The sequence below is a fragment of the Phaenicophaeus curvirostris genome, chromosome 8, assembly GCF_032191515.1.
Source record: "Phaenicophaeus curvirostris isolate KB17595 chromosome 8, BPBGC_Pcur_1.0, whole genome shotgun sequence".
Classification (NCBI taxonomy): domain Eukaryota; kingdom Metazoa; phylum Chordata; class Aves; order Cuculiformes; family Cuculidae; genus Phaenicophaeus; species Phaenicophaeus curvirostris.
In genome coordinates, this window is record NC_091399.1 from 17,521,425 (window position 1) to 17,545,766 (window position 24,342).

General features: G+C 41.6%; 1 protein-coding gene across 1 annotated transcript in view; it reads right to left on the bottom strand.

The window, feature by feature from the left end:
* RC3H1 (ring finger and CCCH-type domains 1) overlaps positions 1-19,694 on the bottom strand; it is a 56,233-nt gene extending 36,539 nt beyond the window's left edge. Inside the window, exons 1-7 of the mRNA XM_069862607.1 lie at positions 19,549-19,694; positions 13,350-13,717; positions 6,052-6,172; positions 4,484-4,723; positions 3,215-3,390; positions 2,129-2,329; positions 924-1,056 (exon numbers count right to left, since the gene is read on the bottom strand). Coding sequence (XP_069718708.1) covers positions 924-1,056; positions 2,129-2,329; positions 3,215-3,390; positions 4,484-4,723; positions 6,052-6,172; positions 13,350-13,580 — 1,102 coding nt within the window. The 5' untranslated portion in view covers positions 13,581-13,717; positions 19,549-19,694. The remainder of the gene's footprint in view (positions 1-923; positions 1,057-2,128; positions 2,330-3,214; positions 3,391-4,483; positions 4,724-6,051; positions 6,173-13,349; positions 13,718-19,548) is intronic.
* Between the last annotated feature and the right edge of the window lie 4,648 nt (positions 19,695-24,342).

The window sequence follows — 24,342 nt, forward strand, 5'->3', positions numbered from 1 at the left end:
CATCCCTCTCTCCTCTGTAAACAGTTTAGGTTTTATTTCCCAGTTGAATTCTCTCCAAATAACTCCCCCCTTCCCAGATACTTTCACACCTTTGCAGATCTACATATCAGCAAGAAAAATACTGAATGCCCTCATATAACAAATCCTTCCTGTCTAGACTGATTTTTGCCCAGCTTCTGCCTACTCCATCCATCAAAATTCTACTTTAGAAACCAAAAAAGTTTCATAGAAGACGCCTCATGATTTCAAGCTGCCTCTAAGAGTCTTCCGAGTGCAACGTCTGTAGGCTAGAAACCTCAGATCAAAAACCAATACAGAGAATCCCTAGAACAAACAAAAAGAGTTACAATTTTTAGGTAAGTTAATGGAAGTTCTTAATCTGGTGTTTTCTTGAGGGCTTCCTCTTGTTTGTAAACAAATAGTTTTATTCTGGTAAAGAACTGGAGAGGAAAAGATACCTCAGAGCAACAGCTAAGGCTCTGCATTACGCACAGCAGGTCTATCTACCTTCCTGTTGCTTTGCAAATCTGGTTTCAAATAGCAGCATGTGTACTAAAAAAGGGAAAAGAGGAAGCCAAGACTGTTGCCACTCCCCCCAGTCAACAGCACCCAACACTAGGTACACACCATGTAACCTTGTAAGATTATTTACATGTACTCAACATCCTCACCTGCGCTCACCCAGTGCTGTCAACAAGGAAGCTCTCTTCAGAGAAGTGGTGAAATTATCCCTGCCATACTTTTGAATATATTTTAGCTTCAAAATAGTTCTGTTCCAGGCGCGTTATGAATACCACTCAACAAACCTATGCTTATGACTTAGAAGATGCTTCCTTGATGATCCTCTTGATGAACTCCATCCTTCAACATGCTCCTCCCACTAAACTGCAGGTTAAAGGATGTTATACACCCTCTAGACTCACCTGGACTGGGATCGATATTTGCCAGGAGCTCTAGGTGAGGCCGAAGACGATTCAGGTTAGCTGGATCTCCAGTCCTCTGAAGAGCAATAGTTAATTCCTGAACACTTTGTGCAAACGAGGCCGGGGTCTGCAACTTAAAAAATTTATAATAATTAACTTTTAACAGACAACGCAATCCTCACGGTTTCTAACGCCTGCTCCACAAACTCGCAAGAGCTGGCTTCCAAAACTGGAGTACTATTTCTTTTGCACAAGGCCATTTCAGCTTCTTCTACTAAACTCCTTCTCTGGCATTAAAAATATGAAATTCTTTGACATTGCGGGTTGAAATACAGCTCTAAATAATACCAGACTTCATATTGTCTATTTTGAGCAACGTAATCTATTTCTTTTCTGTGTCGTGCTGGCACCCAGAGGAAAAAAAAACAGGCTATTAGAAACTGTTTAAAGTAGATATCTAAAGAGTTGAATAACTTCAATCCCTCAACCAACTGTTTTGCATCCTGCTTTAAACAGGAGTACAGCAAGCAATAAAGAGCAAGATGGTTGAAGGACAAACACAGCTAGCAACGCTCCATTTACTAACATCACACTATTTCAGTACTTTAAACCCTTTAATTCTACCTAGACCCTTCAGGAGATGCCTGGCAGGACACCTGAAAAAGTGGGCAACTGCATAAATGTACAGCAGACCAATCTTGAAGCCAATCTTCCTGCACAGCAGCCACAGCAATGGCTTCACAGCTTTTGTAACCATTCAACAAGGTTCAGTTCTTCCTACCTAATTTAGGCACTTGTGAGTCCACTCATCTAAAAGCCCATTCATCATAGAATCATGGAACAGTTTAGGTTGGAAGAGACCTTAAAGTCTATCCAGTTCCAACCCCCTGCCATGGGCAGGGACACCTCCTGTGGATGAGGTTGCTCGAAGTTTCATCCAGCCTGGCCTTGCACACCTTCAGGGATGGAAGTGTTATCCTACATTCCCTCTGAACAAAAATAGATCTGGGTATTTCCAGAGGTCAAGATTCATTAGGACACAATTACATATTCTAATTATTTAGGCCATAACAGACTTTGAAATAACAGGGCAAATACTTAAGGGGTGAGTACACAGAAGAACAATTTGTAAATTCACATTACAAGCATTTCAATTTATTACAGCTGCAAACAAGAGAGACCGGGCTGATCTCGGGTGGCTTTACCTTGTCAATGATAGACTGCATGTGGGATTTGTGAGACTGGTCTCCGTATAACAACGAGGACCACTGGTCTGGTGCAATGCGTAAACCTGCTTCCATAGCAATTTGAACTATCTGGGAATCATGTTCCCTCCTCAGAGCTTCATAAGTCCGAAATTCCTCCTTCAGCTGCATCAGGGAGGAATCCTCATCTCGCTTTGTCACCTAGAAGAGAGAAACAAGCCAAATACGCTTAAGCAGGATAAGCCAGAGATTATGTAAAGTCCAAGGCAAGTGAAACCTTCAGTCAGCACCTAAGTTCTTCCTCCCAGCTGAAACTGAACTGTGCCACCACAGAGTGAACACTAGTTCCTACTAAAATAGCACACCTTCATGAACCAGAACTGCTATGAAATGGATACCAAACAGAATTTACTCAGACTCTGACTCAGGTATTCAGGCAAGTGTCACACTTCCTGAATGACTTGGCAACATTCACACTTTACTTCTCCAATCAAAGTATATTGTTTGCATTGCAGAATTCTGTTTGAGGGTACAATTAGCAGCAAAGCATTTTCCTCCTCATTTAGCAAAAGCGAATGACATTTATGTTGAGCACCAGGGAATGGAGCATTAAATACTGTAAAGTCCGATAAGCTCAACTTCTCTTTATAGGACTCTGCTATCTACAAACCTCATCTCTACGTTTCTAACCATACCACCCCTCTAACCGAGCTGGGGATTTTCCAGCTTTAAGCCTCTAAGGAGATAAGCTATGCTGACTTACATAAAAGTTCTGTTACTGCGCATCTATTAAAACCAGACAGAGTCAAAACTTAGATTTACAGTTTAGATTCATAACTTCAGCCTACATTGTCATCACGGCTGTATGACAAAGAACTCTCCAAACACACGTGGGACTTGGTGAGAAATACTTTCTACAACCGCATATACTTTTAGACACGTTTCACATTACAGGACAATGAAAACTGACAAGAATAACAGTTTTTAGAAGTTGTATCAGAATTTATTTTAAAAGGAGGAATTCTTCTTTTAGGGAGAAAATGTTTTCCTACGTTAAGAAATCTCCAAATGGAATCATCTTTGTACCTTGAAGCAGGAGGCTCTGTAAAGCAGCTGTACAACATGACCAATGCTAGTTTTCGAAGCCTGAGGAAATCGCGGCTCCAGCCTCTGAACCACAAAGAGAACCAAGACCTTTCGTGACAAAGCAGATCCATCTTCCAGAGCCAGCAGAACCAGCTTTAAAGCCTCCTCTTGCATTGCTAGTGGTGGAGAGAACGTGAAGAAGAGAGACACAAAATGAGAGAAGATCAAGAACCACCCCTGCAGAATTTCTTGTTTAACTACAAATATCTGACCAGCTGCAAAACCCCTCAACACACACAAACCCACAGACAGGAAAGAAAGCTGAGCAAGAAGTTAGGGAAGAGAGAAGGACATTTTCAGATTCTCAAACTGTGACTGGGGCAAGGGGACTTTCAAGTTTTTTTTATTATTATTTGTTCTATTTTGGCTATCAGATGAGAGGAAGACTTATTTGTTCCTGTCTACACATCTCTTGAATATTAACTTAAGAGTTTTCAAAGGGTACTGTCTACATTCCACATCTATCCCAGCACAAAGAGCTGACAGGCTGAAGAAGGGCAAGGCTGGTTACCATGCAGGTAAAAGAGCAGCTAGTGCCCACACAAATACGCTAGGTGCTGTAGCACTGCATGTTTTGCCAAGCAACAGGCCTCTGTTCCCTGCAGTGGTGTAAAAGTTAGCCTACCTCCATTTGTTTCAGTGAGGAAAAGCTTTTTTACTTCTCTATTTTAAGAAACTGGTTTCATATTTCAGGCCATTATTTTTGTTAGTGTTCAACAAGTCTACATTTTCAGTAACAAGATTTCTTTTTTTTTTTTTTTTCTGGCAAAACTGATCAGTTTAGTATTCTATGAAATTCTATTAATTTTTAAGTATGTAACTTTTAAAAAACACATAGAAACCCCCCCAAATGTAACAAATCTCTCCCCACAACTGCTTTAATTCCCTAGAGAATCAAAAGAAGCCATGTCAAGTCACTTCTAGTAACCTTACTTTTTCTGGAAGTCTTAGTTCTTTGAAGAACAGCAAGTGAGAAACTACTTCATTTTATGGTATTGCAAGAACGAAAGGGTACACATTATTCTGAACTTTATAGACTTCCAAAAGCACTAAAAATGCAAGACAGTCCATGACAGCAGCCCAATACATAATTAATTCTGAAGATCTACTATTATTAAGCTAATAAAATCACTCAGGCAATTTGACATGCACTTATTAATCCTTCTCCATCCTGAACTGCCTTTCTACTGAATCTGTGATGTCACTCACCTGGTCCAAGGAACTGGCATCCTCTGGCTCTCACTGCAGCCCAGAGATTGGAAGAGAGTTGCTGCGGATTTTGATGCTGAAGAATGAGCTCCGTGACTGTTCTTTCACCAAGTGACCGTGCTGCACGCATGGCTCTGATCCGCCCTTCTTCCTCCACTAGCTGGCAGTGAACTAATGTCACCAGTTTCCTTTGCATGGGGCGACTCAGCACACTCTGGGTAGTACTGTTCAGACCCACACCTTCAAAACAAAACAAAGCAGTTTTAGTTTTAACTAAAACTAAAGCGTTTTAGTTAAATGAGGTAGTTTAGTTAAACGTTTAGTTAAACGCCCCTTCAACCACTGTTCTGTACAAGTACAAACCTGGTTTGCCTGACGCTCACCTTTCTACACAGAACATTAGAGAAGGCAGATAGAATGCTCATTTCTGTCTGTCTTACTCAGCACTAAAAGAAAACAATTCCTGGGAGCTGGCTTCCCCACAGGTTTAGGTCTTGCGATCAACTGATTTGGCTCTCAAAGAAGGTGGGGCGTCTGGTGAATTCTCTCCCCGTGCTGGAAGCCTGTCCTTAAGCCTCCTATACGGATCCCCAGGTGACTTCAAGGGTAGATTCATACTGCAGTCCTTCCCTTACTCATGGCCTTCAGGAATCAACTGTCACCTTTGACCATTTGTCTGTTTTCACAAGACATTTGGTTCCTTACCTATATCGGGTATCTCCCCTGCTTTGGCCTAGCTAAACTGAACTCACATGTGAATTGAAAACTGCTCGGGTGATGTTTAATTATACGCAAAACCTGTCATTCACAAATGTTCTGGAAGCCACGGTGACCAGGCTGAAGGACCAAGTGACTCACTGGACATACAGCTGCCACACCGGGTTTGTTCTACAGCACAGAGCTTGTTTGTTGGGCCACTACTGCTCAGAGTGAAACTGCTATCACACTGCACTATTGGGAAAGGCTTGAGACAGCTTCTTGTAAAACCTGAAGCCCACGATGCTCACCACTATGACCTGGGTTGATGGATTTTTCAAGTCTGCCGTATATTATACGGATAAAATCCATTCTGTAGAACATAGTGCAGTTTTGCTAAATTAGAACAACTCAGATTGATCCAGCTCTTGGACAAGATCTTGCACAAGCAGTACTGCTTATGTCTCTTATGCAGCAACTTTCTCATTTCAGTTTACTCCTCTGCAAACAAGCTGTCTCACTACAGTTATCTCAAAGTAAAGCAGAAATCAAAATATTATTGGTTGTTACTTAGTCTGCAGAGGTCAACTCAACTTACAAAGTTTGCTTCAACTTACTATATTGCATCCAAATACTTTGGCCCAATACTTCAGCCTGTTCTCAGTGTTATTTTTGACATAACTCCTTTAAATCCCCCTCCTTCTCTCCTCACGTGAGGACATAACCTTAATGCTTAGGGAAGTTGTTTTGATTTGTTTGTAGAATTGATTTGTATCCATTTTTCAACCAGACCAACTAATAGTTTGGATAGCTGGTTATGCATCGTTTTTGTTTTCAGGTTTCATTTTCAAAGATAACAATGTAGGAACTACCTCTTGCACTGCTGAGTGGTTTGAGGTACAATGCTAATTCTTCAACACACTTCTTGCCCTCCTCATAGTGCTTGGTATCTTCAGCTCCACTACATAAAGTAATTGGCTGCTGCTCAGGAACCTGAAAAGACATGACACGGACATCCACAATGAATACACACAAATAAGAAACAGTCATGCTTACAAACACTTTGTTAGTATCAGGCATTTCCTGTTTTGTTCCCCTTCTGTGTTTTTCCGTGTTAGTAAGCACTTTTTTCAGCTTTTTTAATGAACAAATAGCATTATAAAGTGAAAATGACCACAAACCCAAAGAATTTATAGTTAGCAGACTTTGTTTATTTAGTGGCCGATAGGAACTTGAAGCAGAAAACTTATTCCATGACACAAAATATTACATAAGAAATGTGATATTTCTTGTAACTATAAAGCTTTGGCTGAAATTATACATGTGTTGAGATGCCCCCAAAGCTGGCTGGCCACAAAATCAGAACAAATCAGATGAACCCTGATCTGCAGGTAAGCAGACATTCATAGCGGGGGCCTCACAGCTCTGAAGTCATCCAGGGATAAGCGGTCGGAGCTACCTGGATTAGCAGGAGAAGTCTTAGCAGCCGATATGTTAGGACACCCTCGGAACGTATTCTGACTAGACCCAGTTATCCTACACAGCACTTCTGAACACACACTGTAAATATTAACCCAATAACACAGGTCAGATACATTCTTGGAGTGTTTGTTTTTTGCTTTGATGGTTAGGGTTCTTTTTTTGTTGTTTTTTGTTGCATTTATTTCTTCATAGAGGCATTCCCCAGAAAGCAGAAATTTTCAAAGGAATGTTGGACCACCCCTGCCCCCACGTTATAATTTTGGTTTTGTTTTCTTCCAGTCAAATTCTTAAAGCTTTCAACAAATTTGAGGATACAGGATAGCACTGTACCAATGTTTCTCCACATCACTATTCAGCAACCAACTCCACATGTGATAATCCAGAGAACAGGAATTTCTCAGAAGACTAAAGACAAGCACTTTTTGCATATGAAGTGCAAACTGATCTCAGCCTTCAACTTCTATTTCCAAGTCAATCAGCACCCTGCTGGCAGTAACTGCATAATCCCACATAGCTGCTTATAGGGACCAACCCAGGTCCTCCATCTAAAAACACAAGCCTTTAATGCTTGGGTTAAAGACGGCTACAAACCTTCTAGCATTCACTTACAACCCAGCCATGGCATTTAGATAGCAGCAGCAAACAAAAGCAGTGAATGTATACAGGACATATATATATATACACACACATTTATGGTTGTCACCACTCACGTGGACAGGGGTTTTCCCCAATAATTTTAATAAAAAGTAACGTGTTTCAGTCATAAGATCACATTTCTACAGTCCTAGGTAACTGTGTACCAAGCTGCTCATTTGACACTACTAAATAAGAAGTTATCAGATGCATAACTCTTGCTTTTGCACCAGATGCCAAAAAAAGTCTGAGTAGAAGCTGCAATTAAGAAAGCTGATAACACCCCAAAATGAACGCACTCAAAACAGCCTGGATCAGACGCCTCCCTTTTATTCTGATTAAGCAGAAAAACAAAACAGAGTTCAATCATTCCAAGACAGCAGAGTTGGCTTGGATGCTTCCAGAGTGCAGTTTATTGGTGAAGTCTTGTGGGGGGGAGTAGGTTTTGTTTTAATTTCAAGGATGAGGTAGTGTTTGTTTGGAGCATTTTGGGGGTTTTTTTGTCTGCTTTTTGGTCTGTAAGCAAGAAAGCTTTGAGCAAAATGAGATTTTGCAGCTATATTTTACAGTGGTCAGCCACTGCTGTTGCAACAGCCTCAGCTGGACTGGTTTCCTGGGATTTGGGAAACAAATATTAACACCCTCAATATTTGCTTTCATGTTACCAGAAAACTCCACCTCCTTTTCAACACCACTGCCATTTGAGCAGGCTGCTTCTGTCTGGGGAGTTATACAAGCAGAACTGGCTTATTGTTCAAACAAAGCACATTTCATGCATTTGTGCCGAGACACAGACTGCACCGTCCTTGCCCTATTTTTACTGCTGTAATATGTTTTGTGCAAATTCCTATTTATTCCTGCAAGCATTCAATCTGGCACCATCGACAACCTGAAATACAACTACAGCATCGCAACACTCAGCAGACAAAGAGGACTTGGAACAGACGTGGGACAGGAAGCCGTGTTCAGCCCTGGACTTCGATCCTGAATTAAGGCAGGTTTAGCACACATTCAGAGCAGCCATTTGGAATGCCACACACAGCACAACACCACCGGCGAGACACAAGGACTGTCTAGGCAGCCAACAGAGCGCTTCCATCTCCCCCAGGGAAAAGCCGGCATAGAAAAACTTCCAAGAGTTAATCAAGCTATCCCCGACTTGATCTGCGTGTCACCCCCATTTCTTCTCTCTGTGAGGGAAGCCTTAGGGTAAAAAAAAAAAAAAACAAAACAGAAAAAGCAACAACAAAAAAAAAACCCTCAAAGCCTCGCACAACTGTACTTTTTGCAAAACGAGCCCCGAAGAGATTAGAGTTTTAACTTTCTCCTTAAGCTCGAGCAAGTGTAGTACTGAGCAACAGAACAAGATGCTTGTTCTGTGCTTTCAGGAGTCTGCAGATGAAAGTGTGTTCCTCCCTCCCCACACTTCATCTTGTGCGTCATGTGATGCATCTCACAGTAAAACTTAAAAATAATTTGCCCTTTTGCCGTTCTATTATACGCACTTGTAAGCTCTTCTTAATATTTTAGGGCTAAAACTATAGAATGGCACTGACCAAGAGAAAAGCAGTAAAGCTATGACTCAAAAATCCCAGGAGATTTGAATTCTAATTCTGGCTCAGTCATGGAACTTCTGAGGGTTAACTGAGAAATAGTTCAACCCCAAAGAATTCTTGCTTCCCCTTCAAAAAATATCCCTTCAACAGCATGCAGGACTCTCTGGTCACTTCTGTTCACGACGTCTTGAGAGCCTCAAAATAGATGCCCTGCAGAGTGAGCTCATTCCGTTTCATCCTCATTCAATATTCCATTCTCTCAGACACCACACCCTTATCACAGTTCTCACTGCAAACATAATAAACACTTCCCAAGAGGGCCTAGAACAAGTCAGGAAAAATAATCTCAGCTGTTTGTTTACTTTAAATTTGTGATTGCTTTGTGTGCATCTGCCTTGGCAATGACTGCGAGTGGAATGCCACCCATCAGCATGACTGCTCGTGGCTGTGGGAAGAGGCAGGTTATGACAGAATGAGGAAGGGGACCAGAAAAAAAATGCTAAAGCATCACCTCATACCAGGCAGTGATTCCAAATTGGTTATTTAACTTGATGAAGGATGTCAGCTTGAGTTGTCACTAATTGCCATTAGACATCTAATTGCCCAGAATGAGAACATGTTAAACAAACCAACCTCCTTTTTGTGTGAAAACTGCTTCCCCCAATACTTCTTTCCCACCCTGTGAAGGGGCGATTTGCTTCCTGCCAAAAAACCCCAAAACCAATAAACCCCAAAGTCTACTGTCTTCAGTTCCTCAAGAGATTGCAATAAGGACAACTTATTCACAGGTAATTCCTCTTTTGTTGAACTTCATTTCACCAAAAAGTACAAGTAAAATATTATCAAATGTGCCACTGATATGTCTGCAATTGCAATCTTCCTCTTTTGAAATGGCTGTGAGTTAACATCACCCTCCCTATTCTCTCTCTCACATACAAGATTCCATCGCCTAATGCCCAGAATTGTACTCCTTACATCCAGCAGGAGACTATGCAAGAAATTAAAGGACCACAGGAATTTCTGCCACTTAATGTCACCTGTCTGGAATGCGCACACTGCTGTTTCATGTGTTAAAAAAACAGGAGGGAAGAAATTAGATGACAGATCCATGATTCTGCACTTTCAAAACACTGGCCTGGGGACCATTTAAAATAGTTGCATGCACTGAGTAATACGCAGATGCTTGAATAGTTAAAATCCAAAACCTCATGCCCACAGAAACTAGCTTTGGGGATTTCCTCACCTAAGTCTAAAAAGCAAGGTATGCCATGAACACCTTTTTGATCTGTGTTGAAGGCCATTGTGGCTCCCTACCCTCACAATACGCTTAACTCCTGCTTAGGCGCTTGGCTATTTCCAGCTCTCCTGGGAACAATAATTATCATCTCCCCCTTATAATCCTTCCCCTCCTCTGCCACCACACTCACACGGCTGAATTAGTCTGTACGGGGGCTGAATCTCCCTCCAGAACAGACCCCAGCACCACTGTTGAGGTGCACCGTGCTGCGCTGGGGGAGCAGAAATCAATCTAACAGTCAATTTTCACTTTCAGGGTGGCTATAACCTGGGCAACGGGATTCATTTTTGGAAAGGCATGGAGAGGAGAGGGAAAACTGATAAATAGCCTATAATTCTACTAAATAACATGTTCTTTTCACCATTACAGTGACAAATCCTACAAGGAGAGATCATGTTATTGTCAGAGAAATAGGTTACTGCTATCCCGGGTGACTGTGTGACGCATTTAGTACATTTTCCCCAGGCACACGGACCTGCTCATTTCACGCACGGTGCCTGTGCAGAAGCCAACCAGCATGACTTGCCCTGGAATCCTATCACTGCTGCCAGTCACAGCACAAGAGATTTGTTTCTTCAAACTGCCTGGGCTCCTCCTACTCTGCCTGCAGCAAAAAAAGTGCTTAACACTTAAAAATGTGTGAACTTCTCAGAAGCCTCTCCAAAGGGAAAAGAACAAACTGTTCTTCTCCCCAAGATAAAAGCTTTGGTTGTCTTACACTGCAATTCCCTTCTAAAATGAAACCTGATTTGGAATTTATCATTTAAAAATAAAGCACTGCACGTCTCCTTGGAATTGGATGAAGTCGTGCAGGGGTTGTTGGAGATCAGGGGATGTTAATGGCACATACAGTCTCTGGAAACCGGACCAAGAAGTAGAACTTTGTTCCCCAAATGGGCTTTGCTTCACTGAAGTTGACTACGATACTCGTGCTCCATAAGTTGGCTTCCTACTCACATCATTTTTTTCATATGTACCAAAAAGCCCTCCTGCTTAACAAGGCAGAGTTCAAAATTAAGGTAGCTTCTCTGAAGTATTTTCTTTCCTCCTCAAACAAGCCTTAGAGAAACCAGTGGAAAACAGCAACTGTTTCCTGGTCCTCCACAACTACACAGCGTATTTATTTTTCAGCACTCCATGGTCTGCGAAATGCTACAACAGATGCCAGAAGGGAAAGGGAATGAGGAGAGAGTTACACAAAACACAGATTTCCTTCACATGCTCATTGAACTTAGGGGAAGCAAGGCAGTGTGTGTGTGTGTGCGCACAAACTGCTTTTAAGGGGCAAGTTTGTCAGCAATAAAACCCAGCTAAGATCACTGATTACTGTTTTGGTAACAGAATGTGGTGAGCAGCACGCATGCAGGAAGAAGTGCCAAACCAGGGGAAAGGGAACACCATCTCTTTTGGTGGCATTTGAAAATTTAAGGTCACCATGAAACAAGGTCCTATGGATCTCAAGCATATAAAAATTTAAGATATAAAAAGAAGCAAAGCAAAATTTGCCATTAGTTCAAAGCCTGAAGCTACGCTTCGGAGTGCCCTCAAGGAAAATGCAATGTTATCAAAGACACTCTGCCTTCTTCATACCACACACATGGATGAGGAAAATCTGCTAGGCTAGCTAGCAAAACCAGAATGAAAGTCTCAAATACTTTTAAGAGATGCACAGTAATTTTCCATCCCATTCCAGAGCATCTTGTTTTTAATGGAAGTTTTAATTCAGAGTAACATCAAGTTAAAGCTATCACAGCTTCTTACAGAGCATAACAAATGCACACAGAGCAACCCAAAAATGCAAGAGGAAAGAGACATTTATCATAAATGTGGATATTTGGATACAGCTGGAACTATTCTAGAAACTCCAGAGAGGAGGGAAGAAGATATAAAGGAGCACAAAAATGACAATATTTATGGCATCACCCACAGATATCTCACTGCTTTGAAGCTTTCCAAGGATGGCAGCACACACATACCATACACACTCGTCACCATCTCCTGCAGAGCAGGATGAGTCACAGCACAGCCAAAAACACAAACCAGCTTTCAAATTTCTGAAATAAATTCTATACTACACACCACAAAAGAATGAATTAGCCATATTACTTGATAAAGCAAATAAAAAAAGCAGCAGCGAAACCATGTCTCTAGGACACGGTACCTAATGAAAACCATAAGAACATCTTTACTCCACACCTTTTAAAGTTCCTCCGCTACACAGACCTTTTATTTTCCCTGAGCTATGGTTCTATGAATTTTATGCTGCCTTCAAGTCCACTGAACCCAGACATGGACGCAGAACAACACAGAACAATAACCCCGCTATGGTAACTGCATACTGCCTACGTTTTTGTTTCTCATTCAGAACTGGATTGTCCTCCTCCTCTCCCCAAGTCCAGAATCCCAGAGGTATGGGTCACAGGAAACTACCAGTGATCTAACCGCGACAAGCTTATGCCAATTTAGGTCTGTGCTGCACCTGAACAGGGCAATCCTGCTTTCCACATATGCCCAGCCCTTTCCTCAGGCCGCTCTTCCTCAGTGCCAGTGCTGCTGGAGCACTCTCCTGACCCCATCACCGGTTCAGCTGACCTCAGGAGTCCCTGTTGCAGCATAAAGGGGAGTTTCAGGCAGGCTACCCCACTCACCTGCATGGATTTAGATTAACCTGCCAGCTCAAGAGATGACATTTCCAGAACACAGTTTCAAATTAAACATAAGGCAGCATGAAGTCTGCTACCAGAGGAGTCTGACCCACTTCCCTTACTCCCTACCCTCCTGCTTTTGGACAACTGATCTCTAATCCACAGATTGACTATGGTAACACAAGTAACACAGAAGAAGAATGGCTTCCCACCAGATAAGCTCACTGATGCAGTTCAATCTTTTGGGAGAGCATGGCTAGATACAAGTCAGGGAAGAATGAAGGGAACAGAACCAGCCCTTTCTGGGGACAGCCCGCAGTTACACTAAATTAGATGCAATACAAAAATCACAGTCAGCGACCAGCTGAAGCAATATTTAAACTGCTGTTCCAGGCACCTCTACTATAGACCTCAAAAGTCAGAAACCTGTACTCGTCAGCCTACAGAGGGACACATCTACTCTACACACCATTAACAGAGTCACACTGAGTCGTCCCTCTAAAAGAAAGAAGGAAAATAACAAGTAGATTAAAAAACCCCACAAAAAGCACCAGTACCTGAGCACCCACTAGCTGCAGCAAGGCCGAGTTCACAGGAAGGAGTTCAATGTCTGTATTGATAGTGGTCTGGTCAAAAGGGCATGCCTTACGGTGGAGCTTGTTGAGGCACATCTTGCAGACGGTGTGGCCGCAACCCAAGCTGATGGGCTTCCGGATCGTTTCGTCGAAAGTCTGTGTGCAAATCGGGCAGGAGAGAAAATCCGTCCATTGTGGAGCTTGTACAGGCATTGCTTCAGGAGTTAATTGACAAGACAAAAATCTAAAGCACAGATTCCACTGGAATCAAAATCTTTGAAAAAAAAGTCCGCTTGTTTTTAAGTATCTTCTGTAAGCACAGACAGTCAGCACATAGTGTGAAACATAACCTGAAAGAAAACAGAAACAGAGAGTTAGCATTCTCTGCTGGAACTGGCATGTGAAATCCTGTGTGCTAGGTAAATTCCACCTGTAAAGGTATAGCTGAACGAGGAGTGCAGTGCTGACATTACATAGATGACTGAATCGTGACTTGCTTTAATTCCAGCTAGTCTCTGGCACTGGAGAAGTCACTTAAAATCATTTCTGCTGTTCTGCAGCTTTAAAAAAAAATAAGTCAAGATAGTTATCCATCTCACTGAAGTTAGAAGACTAATTACCTTCTGGATTTCATGTTCTCTTTTTTTTCTTTATAAACGAGCCATTTAACCAACTAGATTTGAATGAAAAAATTTTTGAAGCACTACTGCATTTATTCCATTAATTTTTTTTTTTTTTTTTACATTACTAATTTTAAGTAATTCTGCTTAGACACAGCTTCACCCAAAACCTCTATCACAAGTAAGGTCTCTTCTGAGTTCAGTGGGCTCTGGTTGGCACACAGTGACTCTGCAGAGACATAGCAGCCACAGCCTCAAGCAGAACAGGTTAACTGGCTCAGGGCACAGACAGATACCTCCTGAATGCCACACAGCTCAGGCACGGGGCGAGATGATGTTACTGCAGCACCTTCACACAAGCTGGTCTGTACAGGGCTGCATGGTACCATGTGGGCTTATTCGGTCACATCTCAGTTACCCTGGGAATCGCCATGCATTGCTGGCTTTAATTTAGCATTGACAACTTATCCCCAGCCTGCCCTCCAAGCACCTCCATCCCACAAAGCCAAGAAGAAAATCTCTAGAAGTCCACTTCTAGATCCTTTTCTCATTCACTGCCTTCCTAGAGATTATATTGACAGAGAAAGTAGTATTTTTAATGCATTAAGAAGTTACACGAAAACACTACAATAAAGGAGACCCTGGGAGGTCTTCATTACTTGGCATTTTTCAATCCTCCTGGTGTTTGGATTGAATGTTACTAATTGTAAGGGAATGGAAGATAAGACATTCCTTTGGGACAAAAGAAAAAAAAAGTCAACAGATCTCAGCATGTGAGGAGAAATAGAAGAGCCAGTTAAAGCGGTATGAAAAGAATCACTGCCAAAAGGAAAACTGGTAATTAACCAGAGAGGTGTTTGGCTTATTTTCTATCACCAGTGAAGTCAGCAAAAATCAGTGCAGGTCACAGATTTACTACCAAACAGATTTTTCTAAATCAAGCAGGAAAACAACAACAAATCACCCCAACCACCAATTGTGCTCGGTTTCACTCTCCCACACGCCACTGGCTCCAGTTTCATACCAAGGAGTGCGTACTCGCTTGCTAATAATCTGTTCAGATAGAAAGTCCTTGTATAAGGAAAACAGGAACTTTCTATCAAGCCTTAGCTTAAAAAACAATTCAAACTTAAAATGAAAATCTCAATTCTAAGTAAAGGCAAAGAGAGGAACTTCCAGTTAGGACTCGTGCAATTCAGAACAAAAGCATTTTAAGACAGCCACAAAAATCTAATGCTAAAAAAGACCCTGAATAGTCTCAGGCTTTTGTTCCAAAATTCAGTGTAATGTTATTCACAGTTAATACCATTTTGCCTAGGCAAACAACAAAGAGTAACAAGTTGAGATCTGAGCCACATTTCATCAATAGAGCAGTAAAGCTAAGGTCTAAAGCTAACAAGAAAACTACTTCCATCTTCAAAGACGCAGTACAACACCACACAGCCACTGCCTACCAGCCAACAAAGAATCAGCAAGAAATCAACACCACTCAGAGTGGTACTGGGGAAGACATACCGCGCATGAGGTTGACCCCACATCACCACCGTACAGCCAGAAGATCTACCAAGGTTGTTCAAGGCTCCCCCCCGCCTCCAAGTTACTTCTTTGACAGCAAATCAGTAATATTTTTCATCTTGTCAGCAGCCAAATCATCCCATTTACTATCATAACTCAAATGAAAACATTTACGCTCCTAAGTTACTTGACTGAACTGACTACCTAAAACATCCAGGCCTTTTATTTCCAAGCCTTCCTCCCCTCTCTGCCCCCTTAATATTTAAATAAATCTTATTATCAAGCATTCCAGCTAGAATCATTCTTTGTAAACCGAATCTACAACAGACAATAGCTCGAAACTCTACAGAATGTTACCACGACGAGCAGTACACAGCTTGATAAATCTAGTGTCTGTGTTGCTGGGCTATGAAACACCATCTGAGGTTCGAAATTTAAGAGCTGAATCATACTGCTTGCTTTCTACCACACTGGAATTAAAATACTCACCAACAATTTCCCAGACTCATCTGCAATTCAGAAACAGTCTTATTTCAAACATTGATTATTGACAAAGCATTAAGTAAAACACTTTGTCTAACTAAGGAAATTAGTTATTAACTAGCTGAGGAAATTTAAACCCAGAAGCTAGAAGGAAGATGTACCACCTATCTGACAAAGTAGATGTGGATAAGGAGACTCCATCATCCCAGGCTCTGAACTGGAAAAAAGGAGTTGAACCTGACATTAACACAAGTTAACTAGTTAAAAAATAACAAGAAACAGAGGCATGTTGTTCCTACCCGTACCTCTGGCCAGTCCTAACAGCTGGCATATGAAATAGGCCATATTTGTAATACAATCTCAACAGCTGAAAGAGAAGTTTGGGGAGTTCAAGGAGGAAGGGAGTAATTAGTAGCATCCCTGATCCCTTATCAAGGCAGGTCTCAAAAGGCTGGCAAACAACAGAAGCAGAACTCGCACACAAGCGCAGTTCTCAGAAGGACACGAACGAGCCCAGGCCTGGCACATGACTGCCAGCACCCAAGGGTGAATGGAAAACCCACAGCCCTGGCTGAGGATGGACAGACACCAGCAGCACGTTTCACCACTGGGTGACAGTTTTCTCCCCCCACCTGTAATGGGTTGCCCTCCTATCCCTCATTTCACCAGAGCCTGCAGCGCCTGTGGACATGCACTGGTGCCTAAATGCCAGAGGAAGGCCACAGACAGCACCGACAATAGAAAATACAGCTGGGAGAAACCTCAGGAAATCATCTATTTCAGCACAGCCTAAACTGCTGGAACAGATGGCTAACAGGCTTCATCCAGCCAACCTTTTCCCCACAGGAGAAAAGAATAGCTGTTTAAGCAACAAATGCTGCTCCACTAATAAATCTCCCAACAGATCAGCACAGAACTGTGGAATTCCTGCGGTCCCATGTAAGATGGGAATGATGGTTCACGAGCTGCATGCATCCAGGCTGGCACCAAACCAAGAACTGCTGCTGCCACAGCTTTCCATAAATACAGTTCAGTCTTCCTGCTGGATCTTCAACCCTCACACACAGAAGCAGAGCCAAGCAGAGTCAAGTGCCAAAATACAACATAAACCACGCCCAGGCACAAAGCATACAGATGGGGTATACAGGTAAGAAGTGAAGCTGGGAAAGATGTGCATCTCTTCGCAAAGTTTGTGACTTGCTATGACCCTGGAAATAACTGGAAATAAAATATTCGAACTTCAAAGCACATAAACTTAAAACAGGTGAGATTACAAGGGGTAATAAAATGAAGGAGACAAGACAGTTTTGCTATCATAGGCAGCTAACCATCATCACTAAACAGAACACTTCCTTGTACGGGTAAGGCAGAAAAAGGACAGCCACACTTGCACAGTACAAAAGTTGGGTTTTTTTTAAATGTTTATCTCCAGTGTTATGACAAAAGTGAACAAAATGCAGCGAACACAAACTTTTATAAAAGTCATCAAAATAAAAATCTCCCTTCCCCTAATACTGTTGAGATTTCTAACCCATCCTCTCCATGTGCTAAATATTCACCCCTGTTCACTTCCAACACTTTAACTACACACAGACTTGGTGTGAGACTGAGAAAAATTAAAAAAAGATATGCCAGAAGCCAAAAGGACAGAGAACTACAAAAGACACGTCCACAGTACATAATTTGGAAGACAAGAAGCCATAACTAAGAAAGAAGATGTTTCGAGACTAGAGAGGGACTAGAAAGACTCTTTTATGTTCAGACTTGGAAACAAGGGCATAAAATGCCTGTATGCACGTCTCCTCCTCCCACTTAGCCCTACATAAGCTGTTTTTTATCCACAGCTAGAGCACCTAAACAAATTTCTCCTTTCCTCTAGGCCCTCCCCCATCTTCCAAGAAATCCTTGAAATTCCATCCTTCAATCCTAAGTAGAAATGTCATGCTGTAAACAGATCAGTGACCCGTCTTCTCTGGGACCCTGCCAGTGCCTCAGAGAAAGGCAGGATCATCCTACAAACCATCAGGACAACTGCTCAACACTCTATCACAGGCCTTACTCTGCCGGACTACAATATAGAGGTAGTGCGGTCTCCTGTCCAAGCCATGTTACCTCCGTGATGGCCAGAGCCTTTCACAAGCAGCTAGAAAGCTTCACAGACTCAACCTTCAAGAATAACATGTTTTTAAAACACTGAACACTTTGTACCAATATCCACTGGCATCAAGTTTTGCACGGCATGACATGCAGGAACACTCTTCTGATTTCAGTTAAAATTCAATTCCTGTTAAATTAACTGCACCCTCCAAGTCCTCCAATACAGGGACCAAGCGTACACCGACTGCCCTCACAAACATGTTATTTGGACCAAACATGTACTCGCACAGACGTATCACGTGCCCCTTCGTCACGCACAAGCTAGCGCTGCTCCTTCCCAGCAACAGCCCTCAGTAAGTCATGTCACAGTTTAGGGCAGATGACTCAGCACACCTACGGGGCACCCTCACTCCGTCTCTGCTGTTTCAGTACACACAGCTCTGAAAAACACAACTCCCTCCCATGTTTGTACAGATCTCTACAGAATTTCACCAAGCTTTCCTCACCCAAGCAGCATCATAATCTTCTTGACATATGAAGATCAAAATTCTGAATAATTGTAACTTTTACTGTCTGCTTTTGCTTTATCCTGAAGCTGTTTCATTTTTGCTGAGTCTTACTCGGAAATAAAAGCGAGCAGAACTTCCTGTAGCAGTTAACAGGGAACATATAAGTAAGCCTATTGAGTGCAAAGCTTAACGCTAAAGCAGCTCCTCACTGCCAAAACAAACTGAGGCTCGCCAACCGATCTGCTCACGCTAATACAGCTCTCAGCCAATCTACAATTTAATCTAGTAAAGAAAATACCATTTTACTAATTCTTCTAAACACACTTACTTGTTCCTAGTAACATTCACATTTTGTGGAAAACCCTACCTAGCCAAAGATGCAGCCTTCTTTGAGGCTGGTTAAAATATCTCAATAACTGAAATTAAATTAACAGATAATAGCAAAACAATTCCTAACTAGTCAGAGGTACCAGATAGCTACACTGCCACCCTACCTCAAAAATACCCCCCATAGGTCCCAAGTGCAGACAGACACCAGTTTTCACCAGTGCTTCACAGGACCTATTTAAGTAAATAGATTTTCCACTCTACTGTGCTTCATGTACTAAACGGCATTTCTGAGAACAGAATTCCTGAGGCATTTCCTTTCTTTCCCGAGAAGGGCACAACTTATTACTTAAGTCCTAAGCTTCATTTTAGCAAAAAACTGATCTGACAGCCCATGGGGAAACCCTGACCAGCCAAAAATAATGGGTTGTTTATAAAGACTCAATACTTTGTTCTCAAAAGGCATGGTGAAACCACACAAACACTCCATGCTGCCAACTTCATGGTTCATAGAAAAGGATAAATGATGCTAACTCTATTTCCCATATCTAGTTCACAGAAACAACTCTGAAAAAGAGAGACAGACCATGTCTGATCAGAGGAGAGTAGGCAAAAGAAAAAGCTTCTTACCTCCACCTGGAGAGTTCCATGAAAAACACTAATACAACAAGCCCAGGATAGCGTTTCTAATAGATTGAGATTCTTTTTCCCCCCCATTTGCTCTCTGAAACTTCTCTGTACACTGTCAACTGACGGCAAATGCTCCACTTCCTCATTCCCCACTGCACTGCGCGCATGCCTGCTCGATGCCTGCTCCCCAACTCCGCTGGACACTTGCCCAGGAGACAGAGCCCTGGAACAAAAGAAATTCCCACCCAAAAGCAAATCCTGGAAGTTTGTGTGTAACATGTTCCCACCCTTCTTTCAAAGCCACATAAACATCAACAGGCTTCAGTGCCCGTATAAGTCTCTTTAAAAGAAAGAGGAGAAAATAATTAACACCATTAAAACTCTGTCCCAAATTCACTGAAGCTCAGTTCAATCAGATTCAAGATTTACTTTCTTTCATCCTTTTTTACTTTAACCATGAAAACAAAGGAAGACTTATCTACCATCCTGCAGAAGTCTCTTATTTAGTAGTCTGTAAGGAAAGTGGGGCCAGTTAAGGACAAGATGTTATCCCTCATTTGAGGCTTCCTGGCTTGTAACAACACAAGGAAAACAAATAAACAAACAACTCCCCCCCACAAACCACAAACATCACAACTCCATCACAGTACCTCCCCAACAGAGGACCTAAAAGCAATTTACAACGATTTAAGCTTCACAACATTCTGTAAACAAAGAGCGAATTTCTTCCTGCAGAATGGAAAACTGTCAAATAAAGTCAGTTACCCAGGGTTTCACGAAGAACAAAAAATTCTATGAAAACAAATACCTAATTTTCTTGTCCTCTTATTCTCACTCAACACTCAATCACTACCCTTGCACCATTAGGGTCCGAACATTAAAAGCAACATGTGTAAAGGAAGCTTAAATCACCCTGCTTCACCCTCTAAAAATATACAACCTGCAGCAGCTCAAAGAGCACATTTTTGGGAAAGATATACATGACTAACTTCATTTCTGGTTGATATTATATATACCTCACAACTTATTTAAAAGAAGGGGAACTGACCAACTCTGAATAATAAAAGGATTCATAATCCATTACCTAAGAAAATTTTTCTACCAATCATAAGGACTCCCAAGCCCAAAGATGCTGAAGTCCAGGGAGTGAACAGCCAGTGAACATGGCTAAAGCATGGTCCTGTCACTTCTCTTTTAGAGTTCCTGCATTTGTCAATGCAGATGATTAACAGTAACACAACGATTAAAGCAAGATTAAAAATCAAGGAAGAAAAATAATTAACAGAAGAAAGGCAGAAGGCACTTAAAATATCCACAACAGTTTTCGAAAGCGAGACTTTGATTCAACAGGTCAAATACTCAGGGTTCATCAGTCCTGCTCTTGATAAGTCAAGGAAACCATCTGCTTTTTCCAGAAGCAGATCCACGTTTGAAGAATTGCTTTTTGAACACCCAGAACCCCAAAGGAATTGCAACAGCTACACATGTGAAAACCAGAGCTTATGATCAAACAATTAGTGTGCCCCTGAGGAATTATATTCCAACATTACTGCATTTGAGGCCTTTTGCAAGTAATAAGGGAGGTTAGAGAGGACCATACCAGAAAAAACAGGTAAAAGTTTGTGTATCCACAAGGACCAATTTCTCCTATGACAGTTTCTGAGTTTATACAAGAACCTACATTGTAAAAAAAGTTTTAGTCAGTTGGTTTCAAAAACAAACCTCATGACTTCCAGATTTGCCAGTGCTTGCCATCAGATCACCCCTGAAAAAAGCCACAGTAAACAGCACAAGCCTCAAAGTATTCAGATGCAAGGGCACAGACACACATTATCTCTTGCTGTCAGCTAGAGAAGCCACTGCTCCTCCTTACTCATTCCATTGTGAGATATTCCAGCTGAATTGTCTGTCTCGTTGCTCCCCGGCTGAAGCTAGCAGTCTCAAATTTTATTAATAACTGCAGGTAGGCAGAAATGTGGGTGGACAGCAATTACACAACCAATAGCTCACTGCAACTGAAACAGGGCAACAAACGAGCCACACAAACAGCTAATCTAAAATAAAAATCTAAATAGTAAACGTCAAGGAGAGGAAGCAATGGGAAAGTGGGTGCCATTCTGGAGACTGCAACACTTCAGCTGCACAGGCTCAGGTGAAAGAACAGGCATCTGAGTCCTCACCCACTGAAGCAAAACTTTTTTTATATACACCTTTTAGCAATCTCAAGTACTTATCAAAAGCATCAGAGCAGTAATAAAATTGACACCTGCTAACAAGAAACCATATTAAGGATCAAAATCAGTAAGGCCAACATGATTCTCTTCCATGCAGGAACAATCTACAGTTACCCAACTACAACTACAGACACTCAGTACGTGAAAAGCCAATTTAGCAAAGATGGGGGAAGATCCTGTTGCCACTACAATGCCTTTATCATTTCTTAGACTGCGATAAGCAAGCATGGATCTTATTAAGACCCAGCACAATCCAATGAAAGAGAAAGCATAAAAAAACCTAACAAAAAATTAGAATATGTTGCTTGCCACCCACTCTCCAGTAAAAGCTGCTCTCCCAACTTGATTCAGCAGCTGTAATTCTGCTTTGATGTCAGTTGACACAATAGCCACAACAACACTATTGTTGCAATGTAAAACAATGTGACTGAGAAGGGCAAAATTAAAGTCTGGATAGAGACATTGGTCAAAAATTGTCCAAAAAAGCTCTCCAACCTCCAACCCAACCGTTAGTAACCCCACCCAAGCCCCTGTTCTCCCACCAACTTCTGTAAAATCTCTCTCTCCCTGTAAAGTAAAAAACAATCCAGGCATTGCTGAAGCTGGTTCTTTTTGAGTGCCTTCTGCGTGTGCATGCTCTTTTTTTTTGGTCATGTACTGTGAAAATATTACTGATAGACTTACAAGCCAAGAATCAAGTAAGGTTTGACCTTCTCCCCCCCTCCTCTCCTTCCCCTTATGGTCAAGGATTTGCATTACACTATTCACTCTCCCAAGGATGTTTTTGTTTGATTTCAATCTAATAGATTAAAAAAATCCCTGAACTTCATATATCCAGAATTGCAGGTGCAACTGTAAGGAAATGCTGAAATACACTGCAAGAGCTGTTTTAAGTGAATATAAATGCTACTGCATAGCACAGAAAAGAGGAGGCTTCTATTTCAAAAGGGTAACACTTAAATGTAAAACCTCATCTTACACAGAACTTCATAAGTATTCAGAAAAATACTTAAAATGTCCATTTGAAAACTTTGCCCCAGAACTTCCTCTTTCATGGGTGTTTGGTTTTTTTTTTCCTTCCTTTTAATTTCTTTGATTTTGAGGTGTTTTTTCTTGTCACTTAGTAAATGCTGCCTCCGTTTTAAAAACGGACGTCAAACAGCTTCACATTAATAACTGTTAGACCAGTCTCTAATAAAGCTTCAGCTATTCTACTTACCTTCAAAGCAATTTATTTTGGAAGACTGCACTTAAACATCAAACTAATAACATAAAATAAATAAATCACAAAGTTATCCAAGAACAGCCAAAACAACTAGGGAATTTTTAAACAAAACTACTGATGGAGTTGCTCATCTGTCTGTTTTTTAATTCAAGTGTTCATTTTAAACACAATGAAATCACAAGAAAGGTTCTCTCCTTCTATGTTGTATACAAAACAATCTCCAGACTACTACAATGTTATTTCCAACAGCAATGGAGCACCTAGTCTGCTGGCACACACATTTCATCATAGCAGGAGTTCACAATGAGAAAGCAATGCTTTCGCTCCCTGAGCCTTATTATAATTTAATACGCTTTTACACCCTCCTCTCAAAAGCTTTTGAGACAGAATTATTAAACCGCATCAGCTTTGATTATTCAGCTCCTCTACTTCAAGCACCTGTTCAGTCAACCATAGATATCCTTTCTATGTAAGAAAGGAACCGCACAGCACCATCATCTTGACAGAAAAAAGGCCCATTGGAAAAGAGCTGACAAAACATTGTTCTGCTTAGCACAGCACTGCAGTCCTAACCAACACTCCCAACAAGTGGAGGGTGGCAGGCTGAGAAGTTGCTAACACAAGAAAATCCAGGTCTTCCCCATTTCTCTCTCAGATCACAGCTTAACTCTAGCTGCACCCATACTGTCTAGAAATAAAAACAATTGTTAAAAGATGTTATAACACCCAAGCTGTAAACAAAGACTAAATCACAGCCACTGCCTGCAAGCGTGATACTCCAGCCAAGATTTAAACACCACAGCAACAGAATCTCATCTCTACTAAGATAGCAGATGATAACCTGCATTGCTTACCACAGACTAATACAGTTTAACCATCTTATCCTTGTGAGGATGGAAACATCCCAAACAATGTTTTCATTCTACCACCAGTGAAGACAGACAAGGAAACTTTACCCAATTGGCATTTTCAGCACAGTTCCCACATGGCTTAGAGCAGGGCAAGTCAGAAATGCTTCTCTGAAAGTATTCTCCTGCCAGCTCTACATCTGACATGGCATTATCTCCACCAGGAACCTAGGCCTGTCAAAACCAAATCCCTTTTCTTCCTATGTTAGCTTCCAACATGCTGCAAGTGCTGTTCCAGATCTGTTAAATGGTCAAGCAGTCCTAGAAACATATGGCAAAGAGTGGGGAGAGCACAGAATAGGGAAGCTCTCAAGGCAGCTTCTTTTAGTGTCAACACAGATTTGTCACATTTTTAGATACAGTGTCATGAGCAGCTTATTTGGGCATAACCAGGTCAATACAGATTTTTTTTTAAGTACATCTTCAT